The 24,340-nt window shown below is 33.8% G+C and overlaps 2 protein-coding genes across 2 annotated transcripts; both read left to right on the forward strand.

Moving 5' to 3' along the window:
* The first annotated feature begins 6,812 nt into the window (after nucleotides 1–6,812).
* On the forward strand, nucleotides 6,813–16,731 carry LOC107059514 (uncharacterized). Its single transcript, XM_015306082.1, has 7 exons — nucleotides 6,813–6,845; nucleotides 11,726–11,877; nucleotides 14,656–14,935; nucleotides 15,029–15,116; nucleotides 16,016–16,143; nucleotides 16,220–16,292; nucleotides 16,380–16,731. Exons 2-7 carry the CDS (start codon nucleotides 11,734–11,736, stop codon nucleotides 16,600–16,602), a joined length of 936 nt encoding a protein of 311 aa, XP_015161568.1. The 5' UTR covers nucleotides 6,813–6,845; nucleotides 11,726–11,733; the 3' UTR covers nucleotides 16,603–16,731.
* Nucleotides 16,732–17,009: 278 nt separating this feature from the next.
* Nucleotides 17,010–17,803, forward strand: LOC107059515 (uncharacterized). The gene is made up of 3 exons (XM_015306083.1): nucleotides 17,010–17,137; nucleotides 17,229–17,513; nucleotides 17,618–17,803. The coding sequence occupies exons 1-3, from the start codon at nucleotides 17,090–17,092 to the stop codon at nucleotides 17,618–17,620; spliced, it is 336 nt and encodes a 111-aa protein (XP_015161569.1). The 5' UTR covers nucleotides 17,010–17,089; the 3' UTR covers nucleotides 17,621–17,803.
* Nucleotides 17,804–24,340: the final 6,537 nt, after the last annotated feature.

The raw sequence follows: 24,340 nt of genomic DNA on the forward strand, positions 1-24,340 counted from the left end.
GTCCACAACTTTCCCAACAATTATTTCCAGACTAGTTTAGTTCTGTCGCATGAATCAGGACCACATTTTAAAGTGAGCTACTAGTATTGAGTTTGGGAGTAGTGTTTAGCACCAAGTTTGACTAGGGTTCAACGTAACCTCAAGTCCTAGAACTATGTGTCGTAGGTTTATAAGTCCCCTCTGTTGGGCATCAATTTTAGTGATCACACCGCAGTCATGCCTTTATACTCTGGCAAGGTATATTGGGTCATCCTGATGGGGCGTATTCATCAGACTCCACGTTTAGCTCACGTAGTTTATGTCTTTTAATAGACTCTCCCATAGTATTAGCTTCAATAAGGTACTTCAGGCCCGTAGTTGTATTCATTTTCAGGTTTTTAGCATGCTTCCAGTTTACTCTTGCATTCTAGTTGTTATGCATTATTGTATCTTGGGCCTATGTACTTTAGTTCAATTCAGTTTACATACATGACCAATATTTTTAGCATGTTTATATATTCAATCAGCTTTGCATATCTCTCATGCTCAGTACATCCGAAGTACTAATGCATACTCTATGTTGCATCTTATTATGATGGAGGCTCAGGTTCTCAGGTTTAGCCACGTGATTAGCTCATACTGGCACCACATCAGTAATAGTTAGGGTGAGTCCTCATCATTCGAGGACGTTTATTTATGTTTTTTGGTTTAGTTAGTTCGTTGTTAGTTTAAACATTTTAGATTTAGCTGGGGACTTGTCCCAGTAGCTCATCCGTATTAGAGGCTTTCATACAAAGAGCCAAAATCAGTTGATTTGGGTTGTTCTACTTTGAACTCAGTTATTTCCTTCAGATATTCTCAGTTGAATTCCTTTAGATTATATTCATTATTCAGTTATACTTCCGCTTGGTTAGAGTTATTTCTGCATGCTTGTGTATGCCAAATTAAGGATTAGCTTGGGGTTACTTGTGACCCTAGGTCTCGTGTTACGTCTAGAGGCTAGCCTCGGGGCATGACAGATTATGTCGATAGAGCACGAGCGGGCACACCAATTTGTTAGAGGGTTTACCTTACTACTCTAGTTGGCGACAAAGCAGCTAGTATTATTAGGGTCTAAATTTCTTCTGGTTGTTGATTATGCACAGACTAGTGAGGCCTCATTGTTAGGGTGGTTTAGTTGGCCCAATTTTGAGGAAGTTGTTTTCTTGTTGAGGTTACCCTCAATATTCTTTGACTAGAAGGCCCGTTAAAGCAACACTATAGATAACACCATATGGTTATGCAGGTACTAGTGGTTAGAGCAGCCAAGTTTAGGTCAATCTTCACAGCATCCAGTAGAGAGTGATACGATTGTTAGTCTGGTTCAGTTGAGTTATCTCATCAGGATGCATCCAGTAGAGAGTGATACGAGTGTTTGTTTTTATATAATTGCCTTTTCCAACTAATTCGCTTCATCTCTTTGTAGAGTCTCACGTGTTAGAACATTTTATGCTATCATTGTTTCTCCATTTCCCTTTATCCACTGATGTTCTACCTCTACATGTAGTCTTACTAATGTTAATTAAATAAAAATATCTTTTATGAAAGTATCTCTTCTATTCAATGTTATTCTCTTGAAATGCATGTGATGGACGTTATACATGTGAGATACACATGAATTTATTTTTTCTTAAATAATAATTATTATTTTCATAAACGACACATTAGTAGTCTTGCAATTTCTTTTAGATGTGAGCAAAAACGTGTTCTAAATGTAATACATGTGATATTTCACATGTATTTGTTTTTATCTGGAATGGTAATTATTTTGTTTGTAAACGACACAAAACTAGGTATAAAATTATCTATACAAGTCTCAAAAAAACAAAAGTATAGTCCTCTTCTAATATTAGAAGAGCTCTTATAAATGCTGATGAATTTCTGATATATTTTCATATTCCTTCTCACACAAAATGTAAAATAATAAGATACACTAGTAATTTTACATCATTTTGCTTAGTCTTCAAAGCATGTTGAGTTTTGTTCTTTTAAAATCACCTACAACACAAGCATATACAAAGAGAAATTATATAACATCTACATTTCTTATTTGTTCCAACTCTTGCCTTAACAAAAAATTTAAAAATTTCCATGTATACCTAGACATGGAGATTTTCCTTTTTCCTTTTTCCATACCTCTTTTAGATGCCTCTCCTTAAAGTATCCGTTTGTATCTGTCCATATTTTATTTCTTGTATTTTTTTTTCTTTTACTTTTGTTATCCCACCAAAACCTTTTATTGCATCTCATACTGCCCTTCATTAAGTGAATCTCTTTTATTAAAAGATGCCTTTTTTGAAAAGGACATTCTTGAAACACGTGATTGAATGCTATACATGAAGTATCTCACATGACATATACCCATCAAATTTTTAACTCTTTCCGTGTTTGTTCTTCTTTATTTTCTTTTTACCAATGACACACTACATCTCTATACCATATCTCCTGCTAATTTGTTACAAAATGTATATCCAGTAGTACACAGGATGTATCACACACACACACATATATATATATACACACACTCATCCATTTATCGAGGGTCTTTCAAAAACAACCTCTCTACTTCTATGAGGTAGTGGTAAGGTCTGTGTACATTCTACCCTTTCCAGACTGCAGTTGTGGAATTACACTGGATATATTATTGTTGTTGTTTTTGTACTCACCTATATCATACCTCAAATATCTATTTATTCCTCTTTATATTCAATTGTTAAATACTAAAATTTTCTCCACTATATACATGATCATCACTGTATTTACTTAATGCATCTTTGTATTTATCATTATCGCTTTTTCCATTGTGATACCAACTTTCTCTCAAAAATTTCTCATCTAAGCCAAGAATCAATAATCATTGATAAAATCCACCACAAATCACCAAACATATTCAATCCTTTCTGAGCCAAGGTCCCTCGTTCAACAAAGTTAAGAAAATTGTTGTGCATCACATTATTGTCAATCTTAAATATAAGTGTTTTTTTCCATATGCAAGAAGATAATATATCCATCGAAGAGGAGTAGTTCAAGTGTGCATATGAAGTTCGTGTGATACTAGTAGATCATGGCAAAAAGTTTGTTATTGAGGTGATTGATTTGCTAAAGTATTGTTTATAAAATGTTACATCTCTAAAACAAATTCTTTGATTTAACTTAATTCTATCTAATTTTCTTAAAATTAATTTCCTTGTTTAAGGATTATAAGTTCTCTATAATTACAATATATTAGAAGAGAGAGTTTCAAACAGTTTCAATTTTTCAACAATTGGCAAATAGGGGTATTCTTGTCATTCTGATTTTCCATTTGAAAGTCATAACCCAGGCACGGAAATTATTGCCATTTCAATTTGTCAAAGGCTGCATTGTCTGTCCACGTGTCTTTCTCTCTATATAATTCATCAAACACGTGCTCTTCTTCAATTGAGCTATAATTTTGAAGGCTTTGGCCTCATCTCCATTTTGTTTTCTCTGCCATACTTTTTGTTTCTGCTTTTGTAACAATAACCACACAGTTATTTTTATTTTTTTTGTTTGGTCTGGTTTTAGAAATTTTAAAAATCGATAAGATTGTTTATTTTCAATTTTAATCAAAATAATCGATTCAAATCGAACCACCAACATCCCTACGTATATGTAAACAAACAGTTTCAATTTTTCAACAATTGGCAAATAGGGGTATTCTTGTCATTCTGATTTTCCATTTGAAAGTCATAACCCAGGCACGGAAATTATTGCCATTTCAATTTGTCAAAGGCTGCATTGTCTGTCCACGTGTCTTTCTCTCTATATAATTCATCAAACACGTGCTCTTCTTCAATTGAGCTATAATTTTGAAGGCTTTGGCCTCATCTCCATTTTGTTTTCTCTGCCATACTTTTTGTTTCTGCTTTTGTAACAATAACCACACAGTTATTTATTTTTTTTTTGTTTGGTCTGGTTTTAAAAATTTTAAAAATCGATAAGATTTGTTTATTTTCAATTTTAATCAAAATAATCGATTCAAATCGAACCACCAACATCCCTACGTATATGTAAAATATAACTGTTTATAGAAAGCAAGATTAATATTATTATTTATTATTATGAGAAATAAGGTTAGATACATACTATAACTTTTCAACAATTGGCAAATAGGGGTATTTTTGTCATTCTGCTTTCCTATCTGAAAGTGATAAGCCAAGCAGGGAAATTATTGTCATTTCAACTTGTAAAAGGCTGCATTGTCTTGCACGTGTCTTGCTCTCTATACATTCATCAAACACCTACTCTTCTTCAATTGACGTGTAATTTTGAAGGATTTGGCCTTATCTCTATTTTCTTTTCTCTGCTATATATGCTATATACTTTTTGTTTCTGCTTTTGCAACAATAATCAAATCGATGGTTCTTTTTTTATTTCGTTTCGTTTCGTTTTAGAATTTTCAAAAATCCAGTAGATTGGTTTAATTTTAATTTTAATTAATAACCGATTCAAACCGAACCACGAACATTCCTGCGTATATGTCACTCTTTATAAAAAAACAAGATATAAAAAGCAAGATTAATATATTAATTATAATATATAATATGCGAAATAAGGTTAGATACATACTATAACATGCGTTAGCAAATATATATATATATATATATATACCCTTCCAACGTCTCTGCTATTGGTCATTCAATTGCCAAGGATATTTTTGTCGTTCTGATTTTTGAAAGTCATAAGGTCAATAGAGGTATTATTGTCATTTCAACTTCTTAAAAGTTGCCTTTGTCATTTCAGCTTCTTAAAGGTTGCCTTTTGTGTATATTATATAATATTATTGCTCTCTCTAAATTCATCAAACACGTACTCTTCTGTAATTCAGCAATAATTTTTAAGATTTTGGCGGTCGCCTCCATTTTCTTTTCTCTGCTTTTTGTTTCTGCTGTTTCTTTTTACTTTCTTCTTGCCTCCTTGTATATACCAAAAAAAGGGAAACTTGTTGTGTGTTTTGTATAATATAGAAGAAAAGCTTGCCGTTCTGTCGAAGCTGCTTTGTTTATACTGCTGTTATCAGGTTTGCAATTTGAAGTTGTTGTTTTTTTCCTTTTTCAATTAGATTTCCATATTTGTTTCTGCTAAAATTACGTTGGATTATAAATTTCGTGTGATTAACTTCTATGCTATACCGAATTATGTTTTGGGGATTTCAAGTTTGTTTGATTTTATTTGGGGCATGCTAATTTTTCCAAGCTCTTCAAATTACAGCTGAATCGGACTTTGACATTTTGCCTCTGCATGCGTTGCAGCGACAAATCCCTTTTCATTGATTAAGCTGGATGAAGCTTATGTGTTAGTGTATATGTTTGTGTCTGAGTTGTTGATGGGTTTTGGATGAATTGATATTATTCATTGGATTTGGTTTATCTTTCCTGGATCTTAATGTGTTCAAAAAAAAAAAAAAATGTTGCTACGTTTATGATGGAACTTTGATTGCGTACTCTTCTATTGTTGGACTGTGTATATGCTAGAATGAGAATTTTTCTTACTGTTAAATTACATCGAATGATGGAATTTCGATTTTTTTGGAATGAAGCTTGTATTTTTAATGTTGATTTTGCACATGATTTTCTACTATTTTTAATAGTTCTCCTGTGACTACATAAATGGAACAAAATAACCAATTATTTAATTACAGTTCTATACCTCTTTATTTTGTCAGTTCGTCTAAGTATTTAAGTGCTTCTATTTTGTCTTTTTATAGTTCGCAGAGAGACTTACTTATTTTGTTATCTTCTTTTTGCATATCAATGACCAATTTTAATACTTTAGAAAACTTTTACAAAAATTTCATTAGTAGTTGCACACTAATCTCTGGTGAAAATGGTATTGGTAATAGAAGAGAAGTGAACTTAATTTCTGGATTTGCTGGTAAAAAAAGGCATAGACAGATTGGATATTCTTGATGATGATATGTAGGTGAGTGTATTTAGTGTTCTTGATGCTAATCATAATTTCTTGAACTTCAAATCTATTATCACTTTGCATAAGGATAAATAAGAAGATCAAGAAAAATGAGATATAATTGGTAATTACTATTAGATAGTGGCTATACAGTCATATGTTGTGAATAACCTGAAATTAGCTGTATATATCAAATGCACAAACTTCTAACTCGCTTAAGTAGATAAGGAAAAAATTCACAAACCATAGGAGCTGAGGTTAGTTTGCAGATCATGTTGATCATGCAGACTGAAATTTATCCCACCGCGTCTAAGTTTTCCACTTTTCCTTTCGATTGAAATTGCAGAACAGAGTCCAATATTTGTATAATGATACACTTGAGATTTCTTCTGTGTCAACTGTTATTGCTGCTGCATTTTATTGCACACTTGAGATTTAATTGTTATTACTCTTACATATTAGAGGATTTACAATGTCACTAATGTCCAAGTTTGAACAAATTAATAATGTAGAATAATAGGGATCAGGAAGTGATCAAGTTTTTTAATTCAAAATAATAATAACAAAACAAAAATAAGAGCGGGGATTTGCAAACAACTCCGAGAGCGACACCTCATACACCTAGATTTTAAAAATCCGACTTCTGTGGGAATAGGATGAAATGTCGTCATATTGCATGATTCATTCAATGTTGCAATAGGCTTGCATCAACTCTCACCAGGTTTATGTTGCTGTTTGGGAAAAAACTCTGTTTTTAATTATTGTACAAAGTCTATATATTCACTTTTGCCATTGGTAGCTAATAGTTTGATCTCCTTCTTTTGGTCTACCCTTTTTGTAATGCAGCTTTTTCGTTCTCGCTTTGTGTTCGTGCGGTTATATAGGCTTCTACCTACAAGGTAATGCTTTCCCTGCCAAAAATAATTTATGTCAGCATTACGTGCATTTACAACTTTATAATATGAATACTTCTTGCTGATATATTTATTATTGCATGTGATTTTTAATAACTGATAGAAACATACTATTGAAATGCCGAATAAAAAAAAACAAGCACATCCACACTCTGACAAAGCAGAGGGCAGTAAAAAACCTCAACGTCATGACTTATATAAAGTGAAGTGCCCTACCAAAAAAAAAGTTGTCTTGCCGAGAACCCAAACCAATCAAACTGGATTGAGCAGACAACATTTCACTGCTGACTCAACCATCTCTTCATCTTCCCTCACACAGCTACATTCTGCTGAACAACATCCTATTCAGCGACAAGATTGCTTATATCAATTTGAATTAGGTCAGAAAATTATATTGATATTTCTTTAGAAAAATATATTATATAGATATATGCTAAATACATGTACATGACAGGCTCAACATCAACTGCTGATGAACATTGTAATGAAAACACTATAATGACACAAACATCCATAAATTACCATATGTTGAAACTCGTTCCAAAATGTAATTTTTGTGGTGCAAAAAGATTTGAATATGAATCAGTGGGTTTCTGTTGCGCCAAAGGTGCTATTAAACTAATTTCTCACCAACTTCCATCAAACTTGCAAAATCTTTACCTACAACATAACGAGAAATCAAAGCTTTTCCGAACTTATATAAGAACCTACAATAACATGTTTGCATTCACATCTCTTGGAGTAAATTACGATAAAGATTTAGCGAAAAGAAATAAAGGCATTTATACATTTAGAGTTCAGGGTAAGATGTACCATTTTATAGACAATCTAATACCAAGTGGTGAAAAAATGAAAACTCTTCAGCTATACTATTTTGACAGCGAAAATGAATTGAAAAACCGAATGGCATGTTCTGATAAACTAAATCAACAAATTGTCGAAACTTTAATGCAAATATTACAAGTTAATCCGTATTCTATATTCTTAAAATCTTTAATAAATATTCCACAACTAGCTGATTTCTATATTGCTTTTAAATCTGATGCTGGTCTAAATCAACGTATATATAACTTGCCAACTACATCAGAGGTTGCAGGAATATGGTTAGAACAAAATATTAACAACCATGTTTCCACACCTCATATCAGAATATATACTAAAAGTGATACAAGCCAATTAGTACATTATTATTATGGATGTTATGATTCATTACAATATCCATTATTGTTCCCTCATTGTGAAAATGGTTGGCACTGTGGTATTAAAAAAATTAAACCTCTAAGTCCTCATTCTACTACACAAACACACTGTAAAAATGAACAACTACCAAATGTTAACAATATGGCCTCGATTGATGGATTTTAATTTAGAAGATGAAATTAATAGACAAAAGGTAAAAAAAAAGAAGAAACTGTTTCTTGTCGTGAATATTATTGCTATAAACTTCAAATGAGAGATGATGAAAGCATAATTCTGCATTCGGGTAGATTATTCCAACAATATGTAGTAGATGAATGGATCAAAATCGAAACTCAAAGACTTGATTTTACTTATTTTAACCAAGACTTCATAAGAACTGATGTATTAGGAGGGCTTCTGGATGTTCTACGCCATGGCGAAAGAGATGCTTCCCAAGTAGGTAGAAATAGAATAATACCTCCCAGTTTTACCGGTGGTCCTAGAGATATGCGTCGTCGATACATGGATGCTATGACTTTAGTTCAGCGTTTTGGAAAGCCTGATTTGTTTTTAACTATCACTTGTAATCCTTCTTGGCCTGAAATTAAAGAAAATCTACTGCCAATTGATCAATCACAAAATAGACCTGATCTAATTTGTAGAGTATTTCGAGCAAAGTTAGAGGAATTAAAAAAAAATATATTGACTGCGCATATATTTGGTAAAGTTATTGCATATATGTACACAATAGAATTTCAAAAGCGAGGTCTTCCTCATGCTCATTTTCTTATTATACTTGAAGAAAAATACAAAATATTAACACCTGAAGCATATGATCAATTTGTTTGCGCTGAGCTACCAGATCCCAAAAGAAATCCTCATTTATTTGAACTTGTTCGTTTACACATGATACATGGTCCCTGTGGTACATTAAACCCAACATGCCCTTGTATGAAAAAAAAAAGGGTTATTGCAAATTCAAATATCCAAAAAACTTTTGTGCACAAACAACTAAAGGCAAAAGTTCATATCCAATCTACAGAAGACGAAATACAGGGCAATCTGTAAAAATTGGAAGTCATCTTCTTGATAACTCATGGGTGGTTCCTTACAATCCTTATCTGCTCAGCAAATTCAATTGTCATATAAATGTTGAGATTTGTTCTGACATTAAAATTGTAAAATATATTTATAAGTATATATGCAAAGGACACGATAAAATTGCATTTAATTTACACACCGATAACGCAAATATAGAAATTGATGAAATAAAAGAATATCAATCAGCTAGATGGGTATCCCCACCTGAAGCTACATGGCGTATATATGCTTTCCCTATTAGTGAAATGAACCCATGTGTATACCATCTTCAACTTCATCTTGATGGACAACAACTTGTATCTTTTAAAAGCACAGACAATATTGATAAAGTTATAAATAATCCTATGATAAAAAAAACTATGTTAACTGAATTTTTTGCAATGAACAAAGTCAATAAAGAAGCTATCACTTTAAATTTATTATATAGACAATTTCCAGAATTTTTTGTATGGTCAACTTCATATAGAATGTGGACACGTCGCAAACAAAGAAATGCGATTGGTCGTGTCGTAACCTGTCACCCAACTGAGGGAGAAAGATATTATCTTAGGCTACTTTTAATGAATGTAAGAGCACCTAAATCATATGAAGATTTGCTCACTTTCAATGGAGAATATTGTAGTACATTCAGAGAATCAGCAGAGAAAAGAGGATTGTTACTTTGTGACAACAATTTAACAGAATGTATGTCTGAAGCGACGACTTATCAAATGCCATCTACCTTAAGACATTTATTTGGTGTGTTGCTAGCTTACTGTAATCCAAATAATCCTAAAGAGTTATGGAAAAAATTTGAAAATTCAATGTCTGAAGATTTCAACAAAATCCCAGGTTTATCTTCAAAAGAAGTTCGTTATAAAGTACTAAATCATATTAATGATATTCTTTATTCAATGGACCGCGATATTAATGAATTTGACTTAATTCCAGAAATCATAAAACCTTCTGCAATGGCTAAAGAGGCTAAAGATGTACTTTCTGAAAGAAATATAATTGTTAGTGAAAAAGATTTGCTATTACAAAGGCAATTAAATAGAGACCAACAAATAGCCTACAATACAATTCTAAATAGAGTTTTTTCGAATAAACCGGGGGCTTTCTTTATTGATGGCCCAGGTGGAACTGGTAAAACTTTTTTGTATCGTGTGTTGCTGGCTACTGTCAGACATCGAGGATTTGTTGCTTTAGCAACAGCAAGTTCCGGTGTTGCAGCCTCGCTTCTTCCAGGAGGTCGAACAGCACATTCCCGTTTTAAATTACCTATAGAAATTGATGGAAATTTTAGTTGCAATATAAGTAAACAAAGTTCATTAGCGTCTTTAATTCGAGATGCAAAATTAATAGTATGGGATGAAATTTCAATGGCAAAAAAAGAAATGATTGAGGCACTAGACTTGCTTCTAAAAGATTTAATGGAAACAAAAATTCTATTTGGTGGAAAAGTTATTGTATTTAGTGGCGATTTTAGGCAAACTCTGCCTGTTGTTCGTGGTGGTAAAAGAGAAGATTTTGTTTCTGCAAGCTTGCTTTGCTCTAAAATTTGGAATGAACTTGAAAAACTACAATTGTCCGAAAATATGCGAGCAAAAATAGATCCTGCCTTCTGCCAATATTTGATGAGAATTGGCCATGGAAAAGAAAAAATAAATAGCCAGGGAAAAATTGAAATTCCGTGTTCTTTTGTTCTTCCTTTTACGGATGAAAAAGATTCCTTAAATAATTTATTCAAACTTGTTTATCCCAATCTATATACATCTGCTTCAAATATTTCTTTCATTACTTCCCGCGCTATTCTAACAACCAAAAACGATTTTGTTGATGAAATAAATGACATGTTGATTATGCAATCTCCATCTAATATTAAAGTATATATTGCTGTTGATGAAACTCTAGACCCAAAAGATCAAAGTGAATATGAAGACTTTATGCATACTTTAAACCCTCCAGGATTGCCTCCTTACAAATTATCTTTAAAAAAACATTGTCCAATTATATTACTAAGAAATCTAAATCCTTCGGTGGGTTTGTGTAATGGAACACGATTAACATGCGATGACTTTAAATCAAATATTATCAGTGCCACAATTTCTAATGGTGATTTCAAAGATACACATGTATTTATTCCAAGAATACCACTATTAACATCACAAGATGAAAAGATACCCTTTCAATTTAAGAGAACACAATTTCCAATACGCTTATGCTACGCTATGACTATTAACAAAGCTCAAGGTCAAACACTAGAGTTTGTTGGAATTTATCTGAGAGAACCTGTTTTTTCTCATGGCCAACTATATGTTGCATTATCGAGAGCTAAAAGTTCTAACTGTGTTAAAGTATTAATAAGACCGCCAACAGTTGAGGATAAAAAGATTGTTATACACATAATATAGTTTATGACGAAATTATCGCAAAAGCTTTTCTCTAAATTGATACTGCACTAATTTACGGTAAAAACCTCCCCTTATTTCCTTTGACAATTTTACCTTTCAATCATTTTATATTATGCAATTTTGTTACTATCTATATTCTATTTGCTCATATTCTTATTATGCACTAACAACATCACAATATTATAATCGCAGATCATCTCATGGCAGAAAGATTAACCATAAATGCCGTTACCAGCGAAACCAAAGAATGGACAGTTAAGGTGCAAGTCGTCGATAAGGGCCGACCTAGAGATAACCTGCAAAAAACCAATAAGTATCAACTCATGATTCTTCAAGATGAAGAGGTATGACATTGCTTTCATCACATCCACTTACATTTTCCTTAATCTTCTTTATCTAGAACTCAATCCTCACTTAAATTAGCTTCGCAATTACATTTATCCATGCCTAAGACATTTGTTATTCTCCATTGGTCTTCTCGCTGTCTTCTTTTATAGCTCTGCTATTTTTAGCTCACTCACTTTTTCATGAGTAAAGCAAACACAAACTCTATTAGTTGTCAAAACAAAAATCATAACCTGCAACCAAAATGGAAATACAATTAAAGTAGAATCCTCTCATTATTCCTGCAGACAATACTAATACTTCAAATTTTACAATTTGTTTGAAAATGCTCTTTGCCTTCTGAAGACTTCATTTACTTATACTACCACTTAATATATACTTTCATGTTGCTGGCATACCTCGATGCTTTTCAATCATAAGATCATATGCAAAATCAGTGAAATGAAATGAATTTAATTTTACTAACAACAGATACATTACTCTTTAAACTTCGTTCATTTACTTTCAACTTCAAACCCCACTCATGGAATCAAATAAGATATATGATTTTGTCGTCGTCAAATTAGTAATGTTTTGCTCCATTTTGAACATTCTTATTTTTTAATTAATTTATTCATATGATGTTTCTTATATTGTGTTCCACAAGGTTTGATTCAACAACTAAGACATCTATTTCAAAATTTCTTACACAAGACAAACACAAAACTTGTGAAATAAAATTTTCAAGCTTTAAACTTATTTTATTACACTTAGAAAGCTATTTGCATTGTCAACTATATAAAGCTCTCAACATATAAAGTCATTGTTGAGAACTCAAATAATAGCATCCACAACTAGAGCAAATAAAAACAATATGTTTAGTTGTTGAAAATAACTTTACCTGTTAGCACTTGGATTATTATTTTTGCCTTTAAAGCAATGGAAAACAACTTTATCACATGTTGTTTTGTATTTTTAAAATTGAAAATTACCAAAAGCTAAAAAATAGATGTCAAAACAAAATGTGTGGAGAAATGACCCTCGCGCCTTTTGGACAAACTTGATTCTCAAGAAGCAGAACCAGGGGGATGTCTAGACATTTCGATTTGAAAAATCTAATCCCAACTCACTGTTGGTCAAACTGTCTTAGAATATATGTGCATTCTTCTTGCTTCTCGAGTTCTTGATTACATCCATTATCCCTTCTACGATATATCCCTAATGTATTTGATATTCTATCATGTTGGTGTCAACTTGAGCTGCTCCAAGCTCACTGTTTTGGTGACAAAACGTAAAATCTTGCAGCCATGCCATTGATATGAGTTGTACATTCTTGCATCAAATCTTCCAGATAGTAGTGTTAATTTCTCTTTTCTTTCTACACAAGCTTGGAATGAGACTATTATCTTGACTCGCTTTTGTTGGACATTGTAGTGAACAACTTTTGATTGTTACTGGAATAACTATTCCATTGTAGTGGAAATTATAAGAAATAATTTCTCTTTATATGAAATCATGTTTATTCCAAATTGAGCTTGTAAATTACTATCTGCCATCTTTAATAGAATTAAATAATTTCAGTCATTCTTAAGTTTTTATATAATTGACCATACTTAATACCAATCGTCATTAAGTGCATAATTATTTATTGCATCATCTAATCTCTTTTTTAATGTGTTTAAATTTTATAATAACTTTTGTGCTCAGTTTTAGAAGAAGAATTTGTGTTCTTCATATTGTTTACTTGATCCAAAGTGTATTGATTGAGTCTCATGATTTATGGTACTCTATTCATCCTACATATTTCAAATCATTCCGCAGAATTCTCCTTAACATTGTCATGCATTTGGCATAAACAAAAGACATGAGGTTACATAATCTATATCACTAATGATCTTTACAGAAAAGTCATTAGTCTAGAAGAGCCAAATTTTATTATTAATGTTAAGAGTAAAATCCCTGCAGTAGTCTCATGTAGTAATCTACTTGACTTGCTTGGACAAAAAGTTCTTGGAAACTAATAAAAGTAATATTTTACTTATTTTTGGTAGTTATGAACCTTTCAAAAACTGTCAAAATTATTGCACTCCTTGTGTTCCATTAGATTGTATTTGTAACTGGAAACTAGCAGCGTTAGACCTATTCATATCTCTTTAACTTCCTTTTTATCTCTCTACATAGGAGTATCTTTATGAGTTAAAGATATTCATTTATTAATGTACATTCTCAGCAAAATTCACCAAATCTTGAATGATTTACCTCTGTTCCCCAAGTAATTTAAATGGTATTTATGTAGAAACCAACAACTGCTTTGTATAGCTTGGCCATTTATGTAGTATTTTTGCTCCAAAGTACTATGTTCAATGAATATTATGTTTCTTCACACTTATTTGTACTTGCAAGCAAATAAAGTTCAATAATAGTGTTGCCATGATTAATCATCTAAATACAACAATAGTCCCTTTCTTTATCTGCAACACTTCTGCCTGCTACCACCCCTTCCCAGAAATTTTATTACGTGTCATAAATTGACTATCTTCAAACGACATTTGTCCAATGTGTAGCATGCCCCTTTTATGCATCTTTAAGCTATATTCATTGTTGGCACACGCATTTTGCAGTTAAAACTTTAAAATTTAAGTTTTGGAAATAGCCGTGCTTTCTACTTGGAAAAAATTCAACTTCTGCAACTAAAAAAAAAACTTTACAAATTTTAAATTAAACACAATTTTTCTGGCCACAAAATAATATAATATGTGAGATTTAACTGACTCAATTGTATTTTCTGTTTTCCATAGGAAACACAAGTCCAAGGAATTATGTATGGCAGCGATATAAAGAGTTATGCTGAATTGTTTCTTCCATACCATACCTATTTGATATCAGTTGCAAGTGTTACCGAATCAAACCATGCATATGGAATTCCAATCAACACTTTCCTTTGGACAATTGACAAAGGCACTCTCATTGAACCAATAGAAGAAGTTGAGCCACCAGAAGATTCACTGCCACCACCAACACGGCTTACTGTTACAATGTTCGACAGCTTCCATCACCAACCCGAAGGATTAGAATTTGGTATTACAAAAGTTAACAACTTATACTTCTCATTAACTATAATTGTCTAACAACCTCAATTCTTTTCTAATTTATACACTACTTTTCTCCAAGATGTCCTTGCCATTGTGGTTAACGTCGCCTTGCCAACATGTGCAGCTAATGGATCAAGAATTCAAGAATTGATTATAATGGATAATCAGTAAGTATACATTTATTATCATTTTCAGTTTTTCTGTTCTTCTTTTGAAACTTTTATAACAAATTAACACCCTTACAAATTCATCCTGACGGCTCTTCTAAAAGATAAGTCACTCTTAATCAAACCTTTTTACCTTTGAATGAACAATACAGAAGGTAAGCTTCAATGAAAAACAACTTTGAATTCTCCATATGCTCACGTCTCAAACTCTAACGGAATCAACTTTTAATATATTTTTTCCCCTCTATTGTAAGATAAACAGTAGCTCTCTTCTCTTTCTATTAGAACACCACCATAAGTTTTTCTCCCTTTTTTCTTTTTATTGTCCAGTCTTCTCAGGCATCAAACTGTTAATTTAAGTTAAACCTTTTTATTATCCTGTCTTCTTAAGCATCAAACTGTTAATTTAAGTTAAATTCATTAACTAAGTTATTGAAAAAAAACTAATCTTTAGGCTGAAAAATTTTATTTGAGTTGCATTTATAAATTAATTGTTCAAAAAAAAACAAATCTTCAGCCTGAAAAAATTGTTTTCAGTTGCATCTGTGAAGTGACTATTGGGTAAAAACTTTAATTTTCTGACTTAAAAAACTATTTGAATTACATTTCTAAAGTAACTATTTGAAAAGTACTTATCTTTACACTGATTGCATACAAAATGATCTCTCTGCTAGCTCATATATAAGTCTGTTCCTTAGCTAAATAGATAAAAATTGTTTTCTTTCGGTTAATGTCATTTATGAGCTCTTTCATTTTGCACTATGGTTGTATTATACTTACATTCTCCCAATTCTCCTCCTCCAATGGCTTTTTACCTCATTCAATTTGATTGCAATACTATCCTCTTTGTAAAAAAACAATACAACAGTTGCAATCTTTTTTTATTCTTTTTACCCCAGGAAGAAACCCAAAAAGCTTACACTTTGGGAAAGCTTCATTGATCATGTTGGAATATATATTGCGGAACAACTTAATCAATATCCAATTATCCTGGCCAGAAAAATTGCAAAATCAAAATCATATGCAGGTAAACTCACACACTAATATCATGTTCTTACAAATATCAAAGCACTTAACTTACATTCAACCATTCCAATATACAGGATTAACAAGCAGGTTTGCCACAACAATTCAAATCAATCCTCCATACCCACAGGTTGCTGCACTCAGAAAATGGTATTTACTTCCACAAAAATTAACTACCAACAAATACATATGCATATCCATAAACTCACATTTACTTATTTAAATTTATATTCCTAGGGCCACATCAAATGAACAATTGCTGATAGCATACACCAAAAAGAGTATAACTTCAACGGGTTCTCTTCAGCTTATTCCTTTTGAAGATGAGATCATATCAATTACCGATGCACATCAACATCTTCCGGTAAGAACAAATGCAAATTCCACAGATCATCATGTTGTATGTTTCTTCACACTTTCCCACAATCTTCCAGGGCCAAATAGTTTGCATACAAGCTGAATTTTCGCTATTGGATGAAAATCAACAATTCTATATTTTAGCCTGTTCAACATGCAAACAAATCTTTACTAGGCTTCGTTCACAGAGGAGATTCTATTGTGCAACTTGTCGCCGTTCCGCAAATCTTATTTCAAGGTATAACAATCACTAAGATATCTTTAACAAAACTTCAAGCAGTGCATGTTCAATAAAAAAACATTTTTTCCCTCTTACTATCCACCTTTATTATCATGACTAACCTGCAGAAAAATATCTTCTATTTCTAAACCATTTAATTCTATTTTTCACTTACTGTAGAAGTTTATCTGCACCCTAAATTCCTCTTTTTGCCTTTCCACCTAAATGCATTTTTATATGCTTTACTTCCCGGCTAACAGCTTTAAATCATCCTCTTATCTACTCTTACAACAGATGCCAATTTGACATCACCATCACAGACAACAGTGGTTCAGCAACAGCACTAATCGCAGACGAAGCTGCTGAAACAATGTTGCATCTCACTTCAGAAGAAATCTACGACATTCGCTGCACTAAGGTATATATTACAGCTAATTAAAATAAATACAATATAAATGCCTATTGTTAACTAATCTTTTCTCATCCATCAAAATTCAAACGCCTCCCAGAAACAAATGTTGCCTCTTGCAAATGTGACAAGACAATTAAGTGGAAAGATATTCACCATTCAAGTCAAAAAGTCATTTGCTAAAACTATGGATGGAACTCCTGCAAAATTAATTATCTTGTCGTATATGGAAAAAGAAAACATCATCAGTGCGCCATCATCACCAGCTCCAATGAACACAGCAGCAAGCAGCAAAAGGAAAACTGGAAAAGACAAGGAAGAAGCTACTTTCCATCGCAGGCATGCTCCAGAGCCCAAAACTCCCCCTCCAAAACACCACAACAAGGTATATAAACTTCTGCATAAAACTATGTCATTTTAACTTTTCAGAACTCCTACTTCCTACTTTCACAACTTCAATTAACAGCTGCATTTTAATTTTTTTAACAGTGAAAAACCATGCCACCTGCGTTTTGCAATATGGTTGGAACCATTTTCTATCACTGCAACAATCATATCCATAACAAATAGCTTTCCTTTTGCCTATGTAAATAAAATGTACATGCCTATATTATAGAACTTGGTTCCAACACCTAATATATCATTTTGGTTGTGCCACAGTTGTTATATATTTAATATGGCATCTTCATATATGTGTCTCCCTTGAAATGTTGGGCCCGTGCTGGCACGAGCCATCCACTTCTAGTATCTTTAGAGATATCACCTTTATATTCCTATGATTTTAGTAAATGAATCATCTCACTGACAAATTTTTTGTCATTATCTACCAGCATTACACAAACTTCTTGAATAATATCATAAAGTAGGTATCCTTGTCATACTAATTCTCACTTTTACAAGATTGTGTTTATTTCAAAGCTATTGTACGCTATCTGCGTCCGGATCAACATTCTAGCTTCATCCATGTTATCATTTTGTCTTTTAATACTCTAGATAGTTTTGAAGTAGTGAACAATTGTACTATCTTTTAAAAGCTCTTGTACAGGTGGAATTGGGTTTTGAGTATTGGCTAACTTTCGCACTTTATGTCGTTTATTAATGAAAGTTGGGGGCGGAACCCATCGGGGGCCACCTAAAGTTGGCATCATTTTTTACTTAGATACTGTTGAGAATGTAAAGTATACAGTAAAGTTAGTTAGCAGTGTACAGTAAAGTTAGTTATGAACAATAGAGTTAGTTAAAAGGATCAGTTAGTTAGAATTAGTTAGGGGTCAAGTTGTTGATTAGTTAATTCATACAATATTAGTTGCTTAGTGATTGTGTATATATACAAATACATTGTAATACTCACTTTTTTAATTCACATTCAATGAGAGATAATTTTCATGTTACTCTTCTAGATTCTTCTTATCTTCTCTCTTCTTCTCTCATGTGAGTTGGAGCTCCATCAATGGAGGAGCTTAATTGATCAGTAACAATTTGTAGGGAATTACTCATGTCTTCTTTCCATTTCCAATTCGATCTGTGAGCCTCGTTTTCTTTTATGTGAATTTTTCGTTTGATCTGGTTGTTCTCGATCTTCGATCTGTCAATTTCGTTTTTCCTTTTATGTGAACTCTGTTTGATCTGGTTGTTCCCGACTTGATCTTCTTCCCAATTTTCAATTCACCATGGTCGATTCTTCAGATGATTCCATTCCAAATGCTTCTGCATCTACTGTTAGGGTAGAAATCCCTAGTCCTTTCTACTTGCATCCATCTGAGAATGCGAGTTCATCCCTATTACCTGCAGTTTTTGATGGAACTGGTTACAGATCCTGGAGAAGAGCAGTTCTCAGGGCTTTATCTGTTAAGAGCAAGACAGGATTCATTAATGGGAAGGTTGTGAGACCTGATCCTACTGATCCTAGCTTTCAGCAATGGGAAAGGTGTGATGATATGGTCACATCTTGGATCCTGAACTCCTTGTCACCAGATTTGCGTGATAGTCTGCAGTATGTCAATAATGCTCAGGAACTTTGGGTAGAACTAGAAGAAAGGTACGATCAAACCAATGGTTGTAAGTTGTACCAGCTTCAAAAGGAGATCAATGACCTTGTCCAAGGCACTCTGGATATCACTGGTTACTACACTAAAATGAAGAAACTCTGGGAAGAAATGAGCACTATTGATATCAGCTCTCAGTGCAATTGTGTGTGCACTTGTGGTGGTAAAACAAAATTGGTTAAGGCTGAACAAGATCGCAGGCTTATACACTTTCTAATGGGTTTAAATGAGATGTATACTGCAGTTCGAGGCAACATTCTCATGATGAATACTCTACCAAGTATGGCCCAGGCTTTTGCCATCTTGTCCCAAGAAGAGAAGCAAAGGGAAGTGAAGCCTTATAATCATACAGCTTTGGATTCTACCTCTCTCAATGCCTATGGACAGAACCCCAGCAGGGGATTCAAGACAAACTACAGTCCATCTAGAGGAGGTGGAACCAGTTCTGGGAATATAAGCAATAATACTGGGTTTAGAGGCAATTCTACTACTAGCAGGGCTTCTTTGTTCTGTGATTACTGTAAGAAATCAGGACACACGAAGGATAAATGTTACAAACTTCATGGATACCCATCCAATCCAAATCCAAGGTTCCCAAAGGGAAAAGGCACAGGTTCTGCAGCAAATGTGTGTGCCCCTGATATGAATGGAGTTCAATCTAAAGAGGAATCTGAAGTAAGGAGACAAATGCCATTGAACCTGTCCAAAGATCAATATGAACAACTACTCAATCTCCTGGGAACTCTGCAAGTTGGAAATGGAGCCTCAAATTCAGACAACTCAAACAGCATGCTGAATGGAGCTGTGAACCTGGCAGGTATACTTGCTTGTTATTCCTCTATAACTGATATATGTGATCTTTCTTGTAAATGCGTTAAGTTGACTACTAGCTCTTGGATCATAGACTCAGGAGCATCACACCACATGACCTATGATAAAACCACACTCACAAACATTAAATCACTTCCATATACTTTCCTAATCTCGCTACCTAATGGTTATAAGGTTAAAGTGACTGAAATTGGTGATGTTTGTTTGAATCCAGCATTGACTCTAAGAAAAGTATTATTTGTACCTACCTAGCTTCAAGTTTAATCTCATTTCTGTTCATTGTTTAGCACTACAACTCAATGGTGTAGTCAGTTTTGATAAATTTTCTTGTTTACTGCAAGGGGCCCTTCTCTGAAGAGCCCTCTGGAACTTGGTAAAGCCAAGAATGGCTTGTACTTCCTGTGTAGCAAATGCCACAACTGTTATCCATCTGCTGAGAACAAACCACCAAGATTACCACACTTCAATTGTCATCTTGTCCCTTCTTTAGACAACATTGATAAAATTTCAAATTCAAAAGTGTACACTTCATCTTCTGTAAAACACTCTCCTATAAATAAAGAAGATTGTATTGTGGCTTCTTCCTCTTGTCTTTCTGATGCTTGTCCTTCATTTGCAAATCTCTCTAATCACAGGCATGATGATGAACTCTTATGGCATGCTAGATTAGGACATGTACCTTTTGTAAAAATGAAAAACATTTCAACCATACCTATGAAATTTTCTCCTAGACAGCCTTTTTCCTGCACAATATGCCCTATGGCCAGGCAAACTAGGATGCCATTTCCGGAAAGCACTACTACTACCACCAAAGTGTTTGAGTTACTACATGTTGATTTGTGGGGACCCTATCATATTCCCACACATGATGGCTATCACTATTTTCTCACTATGGTAGATGACCACAGTAGGTCCACTTGGACACAATTGCTAAGATGTAAAAGTAATGCCCTCCAAACCATAAAAGCTTTCATATCCCTTATAGAAAATCAATTCCAAACCAAGTTGAAAGCCATAAGATCTGATAATGGGTTAGAGTTTACTTCAGCTGAGGCCACATGTTTCTTTCAAACCAAAGGTATTATACACCAATGAACTTGTCCTTATACACCTCAACAAAATGGTGTGGTTGAAAGAAAACACAAGTACCTCCTAGAAACAGCAAGAGCACTTTTATTTCAGTCAAAATTACCTATGAGGTACTGGGGGGAATGTGTACTGACTGCTACATACCTAATTAATAGATTACCCACTCAACAACTTCACAACAAGACTCCATATGAAATATTATACCAAAAACAGCCCACATATTCTCACCTTAAAAGTTTTGGTTGTCTTTGTTTTCCCACTATCTTGAAAACTCACAAGGATAAGTTTGAACCAAGAACCACACCCCATATTTTTGTTGGCTACCCATTCAATACAAAAGGTTACAAAGTTTTGAGTCTGGCTACCAAGAGAGTTCATGTATCTAAAGATGTGACTTTCCATGAAAAGGTTTTTCCTTTTGCTATTGCCCCTGATGGTTCTAGTTTCAATTCCATTGCACAAATGTTTATTCATGCCACTGACATGACTTGTATGCCTGGTCAAATGAACACTTTTACTGATGATGATATGCTGGACATTCTCACACCACATGAGGTCACTAATAATCAAACAATCAGTAACACAAATATGAATGTAATACCATCTGCTGTCCAACCTGAACCTACAAATAACCTGCCTAGTCCTAATATTTCCAATGATCCTTTGCCAGCACCCAGAAGAACCACCAGGCCCATTCATACTCCTACTTACCTAAAAGAATATAACTACACCTTGCCTAAGCTACACTCCCTCACCTCTTTTATGTCTCATGAACCTATTTTGCTTCACAAGTCTATGTTCTGATAGCCAGCAGTTAGTGACGACCATTTCACATGACTGTGAGCCTACTTCATTTGAAGAGGCAATACTGCATCCTGCCTGGCAGCAGGCCATGACACAGGAGTTTGAAGCTTTATATGCCAATGACACTTGGGAGATGGTTATGTTACTTGATGGGAAGAAAGCTATTGGATGCAAGTGGGTGTACAAGATCAAGCACAAAGCTGATGGTAGTGTGGAGAGATTTAAGGCCAGATTGGTGGTCAAAGGCTATACACAACAAGCTGGGGTAGATTACACTGAAACCTTCTCACCTGTGGTTAAAATGACCACGGTTAGGACCCTAATTTCTTTGGCTGTCAAGAAGGATTGGAACTTGTATCAATTGGATGTCAACAATGCATTCTTGCATAGTGATTTACATGAGGAAGTGTATATGGTAGCCCCACAAGGCCTTGCAGTAGGTGATGACAACATGGTGTGCAGAATGAAAAAATCATTATATGGACTGAAACAGGCTAGCAGACAATGGTATGAGAAATTGGCAAATAGTCTTTGTTCAAAAGGGTACCAACACTCTGACAGTGATTACTCACTGTTTTATAAAAGAAAGGGCTGCTCTTTGGTTTTTGTTGTTGTATATGTGGATGATATCATCCTAACAGGGACTGATGTAGATGAGATCAACTCCTTAAAGGCCTTCCTACATGATCAATTCAAGATAAAAGACTTGGGCAGATTACATTACTTTCTAGGACTAGAGATCCTATACAGGCATGATGGTGTTCTAATCTCACAGAGGAAATTTACTTCTGACCTCCTGAAGGAATTTGATGTATTGAATTACAAAGCTGCTACATCTCCTCTTGATTGTGCTGAGAAGTTGACAGCCACAGATGGCAAAATATTATCTGATCCCACTCAATATAGAAAGTTGATTGGCAAGTTGAACTTTCTAACTAATACTAGAATGGACATATCTTATAGTGTGCAACACTTGAGCCAATTCATGCAATCCCCCAGAGAACCACATTTGAAAGCAGCCTACCATGTACTCAGATATTTGAAACAGGATCCTACATTGGGGATTTTCATCTCAAACAAGCCTGATTTTGTCATCAGTGCTTATTGTGATTCTGATTGGGCTGCTTGCCCTGACTCCAGGAAGTTTGTTAGTGGATATTTGGTGCTTATGGGTGATAGCCCTATCAGTTGGAAGTCTAAGAAACAAGCCACAGTGTCCCTATCGTCTGCTGAAGTTGAATATAGAGCTGTGCGACAGGTTGTGGGAGAATTAGTGTGGCTTGAGAGATTGCTTGGTGAACTGATAGTCCAATGCTCCTTGCCTATACATGTACATTGTGACAGTCAAGCAGCAGTCCATATTGCCAAGAATCCAGTTTTCCATGAGAGAACAAAACACATAGAGATTGATTGCCATTTTGTTAGGAGTAAGCTTCAACAAGGCTTGATCACACTCCATCATATCTCCACTGATTCACAGTTGGCAGACATCTTAACCAAAGCACTGACTGGGGTTAAACATACTACTCTATTGCACAAGTTGTCTGTAATTACCTCACCTCCAACTTGAGGGGGGTGTTGAGAATGTAAAGTATACAGTAAAGTTAGTTAGCAGTGTACAGTAAAGTTAGTTATGAACAGTAGAGTTAGTTAAAAGGATCAGTTAGTTAGAATTAGTTAGGGGTCAAGTTGTTGATTAGTTAATTCATATAATATTAGTTGCTTAGTGATTGTGTATATATACAAATACATTGTAATACTCACTTTTTTAATTCACATTCAATGAGAGATAATTTTCATGTTACTCTTCTAGATTCTTCTTATCTTCTCTCTTCTTCTCTCATCTTCTCTCATGTGAGTTGGAGCTCCATCAATGGAGGAGCTTAATTGATCAGTAACAATTTGTGCTGATTTCATCAACCTTAACTAGGCATTGTTCATAGTAAACACCTCATATCAGGTTTTGCTATGTCATTTTGACACTTTCCGCTGACTTGGCATAGTGTGTATTGCACACATTTTAAGCACGTAAAAAGCTTAAATTTTGCATTTTTTTTATTTTTTATTTATTTCTTCTTCTTCATTCTCTCTCATTCCCACACTTTCTTCACCCCCACCTATATCCAACCTTCCTTTCCATTGTCATTTCAGAATGTAGCACATGAATTTTCGTAAAATTAAGGCAGTGATTATAAATGGTAAGATGAAGAAAATATCATACAAATGTTATTCAAAAATATGTAGCCTCAATAATTTGCAATCTAATTTTAAAATATTGAAGGCATTTAAGTTATTCTCACAATTTTTTTAGCTCTGTATTTGAAGCTATAGAAACTTGATTCAAGCCTGTTGTTTCTTCTTCTTCGGCTTCAATTGTGGCACATAAGCTTTTCCTCAATATTCAAATTTTGAAATCCTCACTTTTCATTTTCTAAAGCTTTTG

Source organism: Solanum tuberosum, unplaced genomic scaffold (genome assembly GCF_000226075.1).
Source record: "Solanum tuberosum cultivar DM 1-3 516 R44 unplaced genomic scaffold, SolTub_3.0 scf00022, whole genome shotgun sequence".
Taxonomy (NCBI): Eukaryota; Viridiplantae; Streptophyta; class Magnoliopsida; order Solanales; family Solanaceae; genus Solanum; species Solanum tuberosum.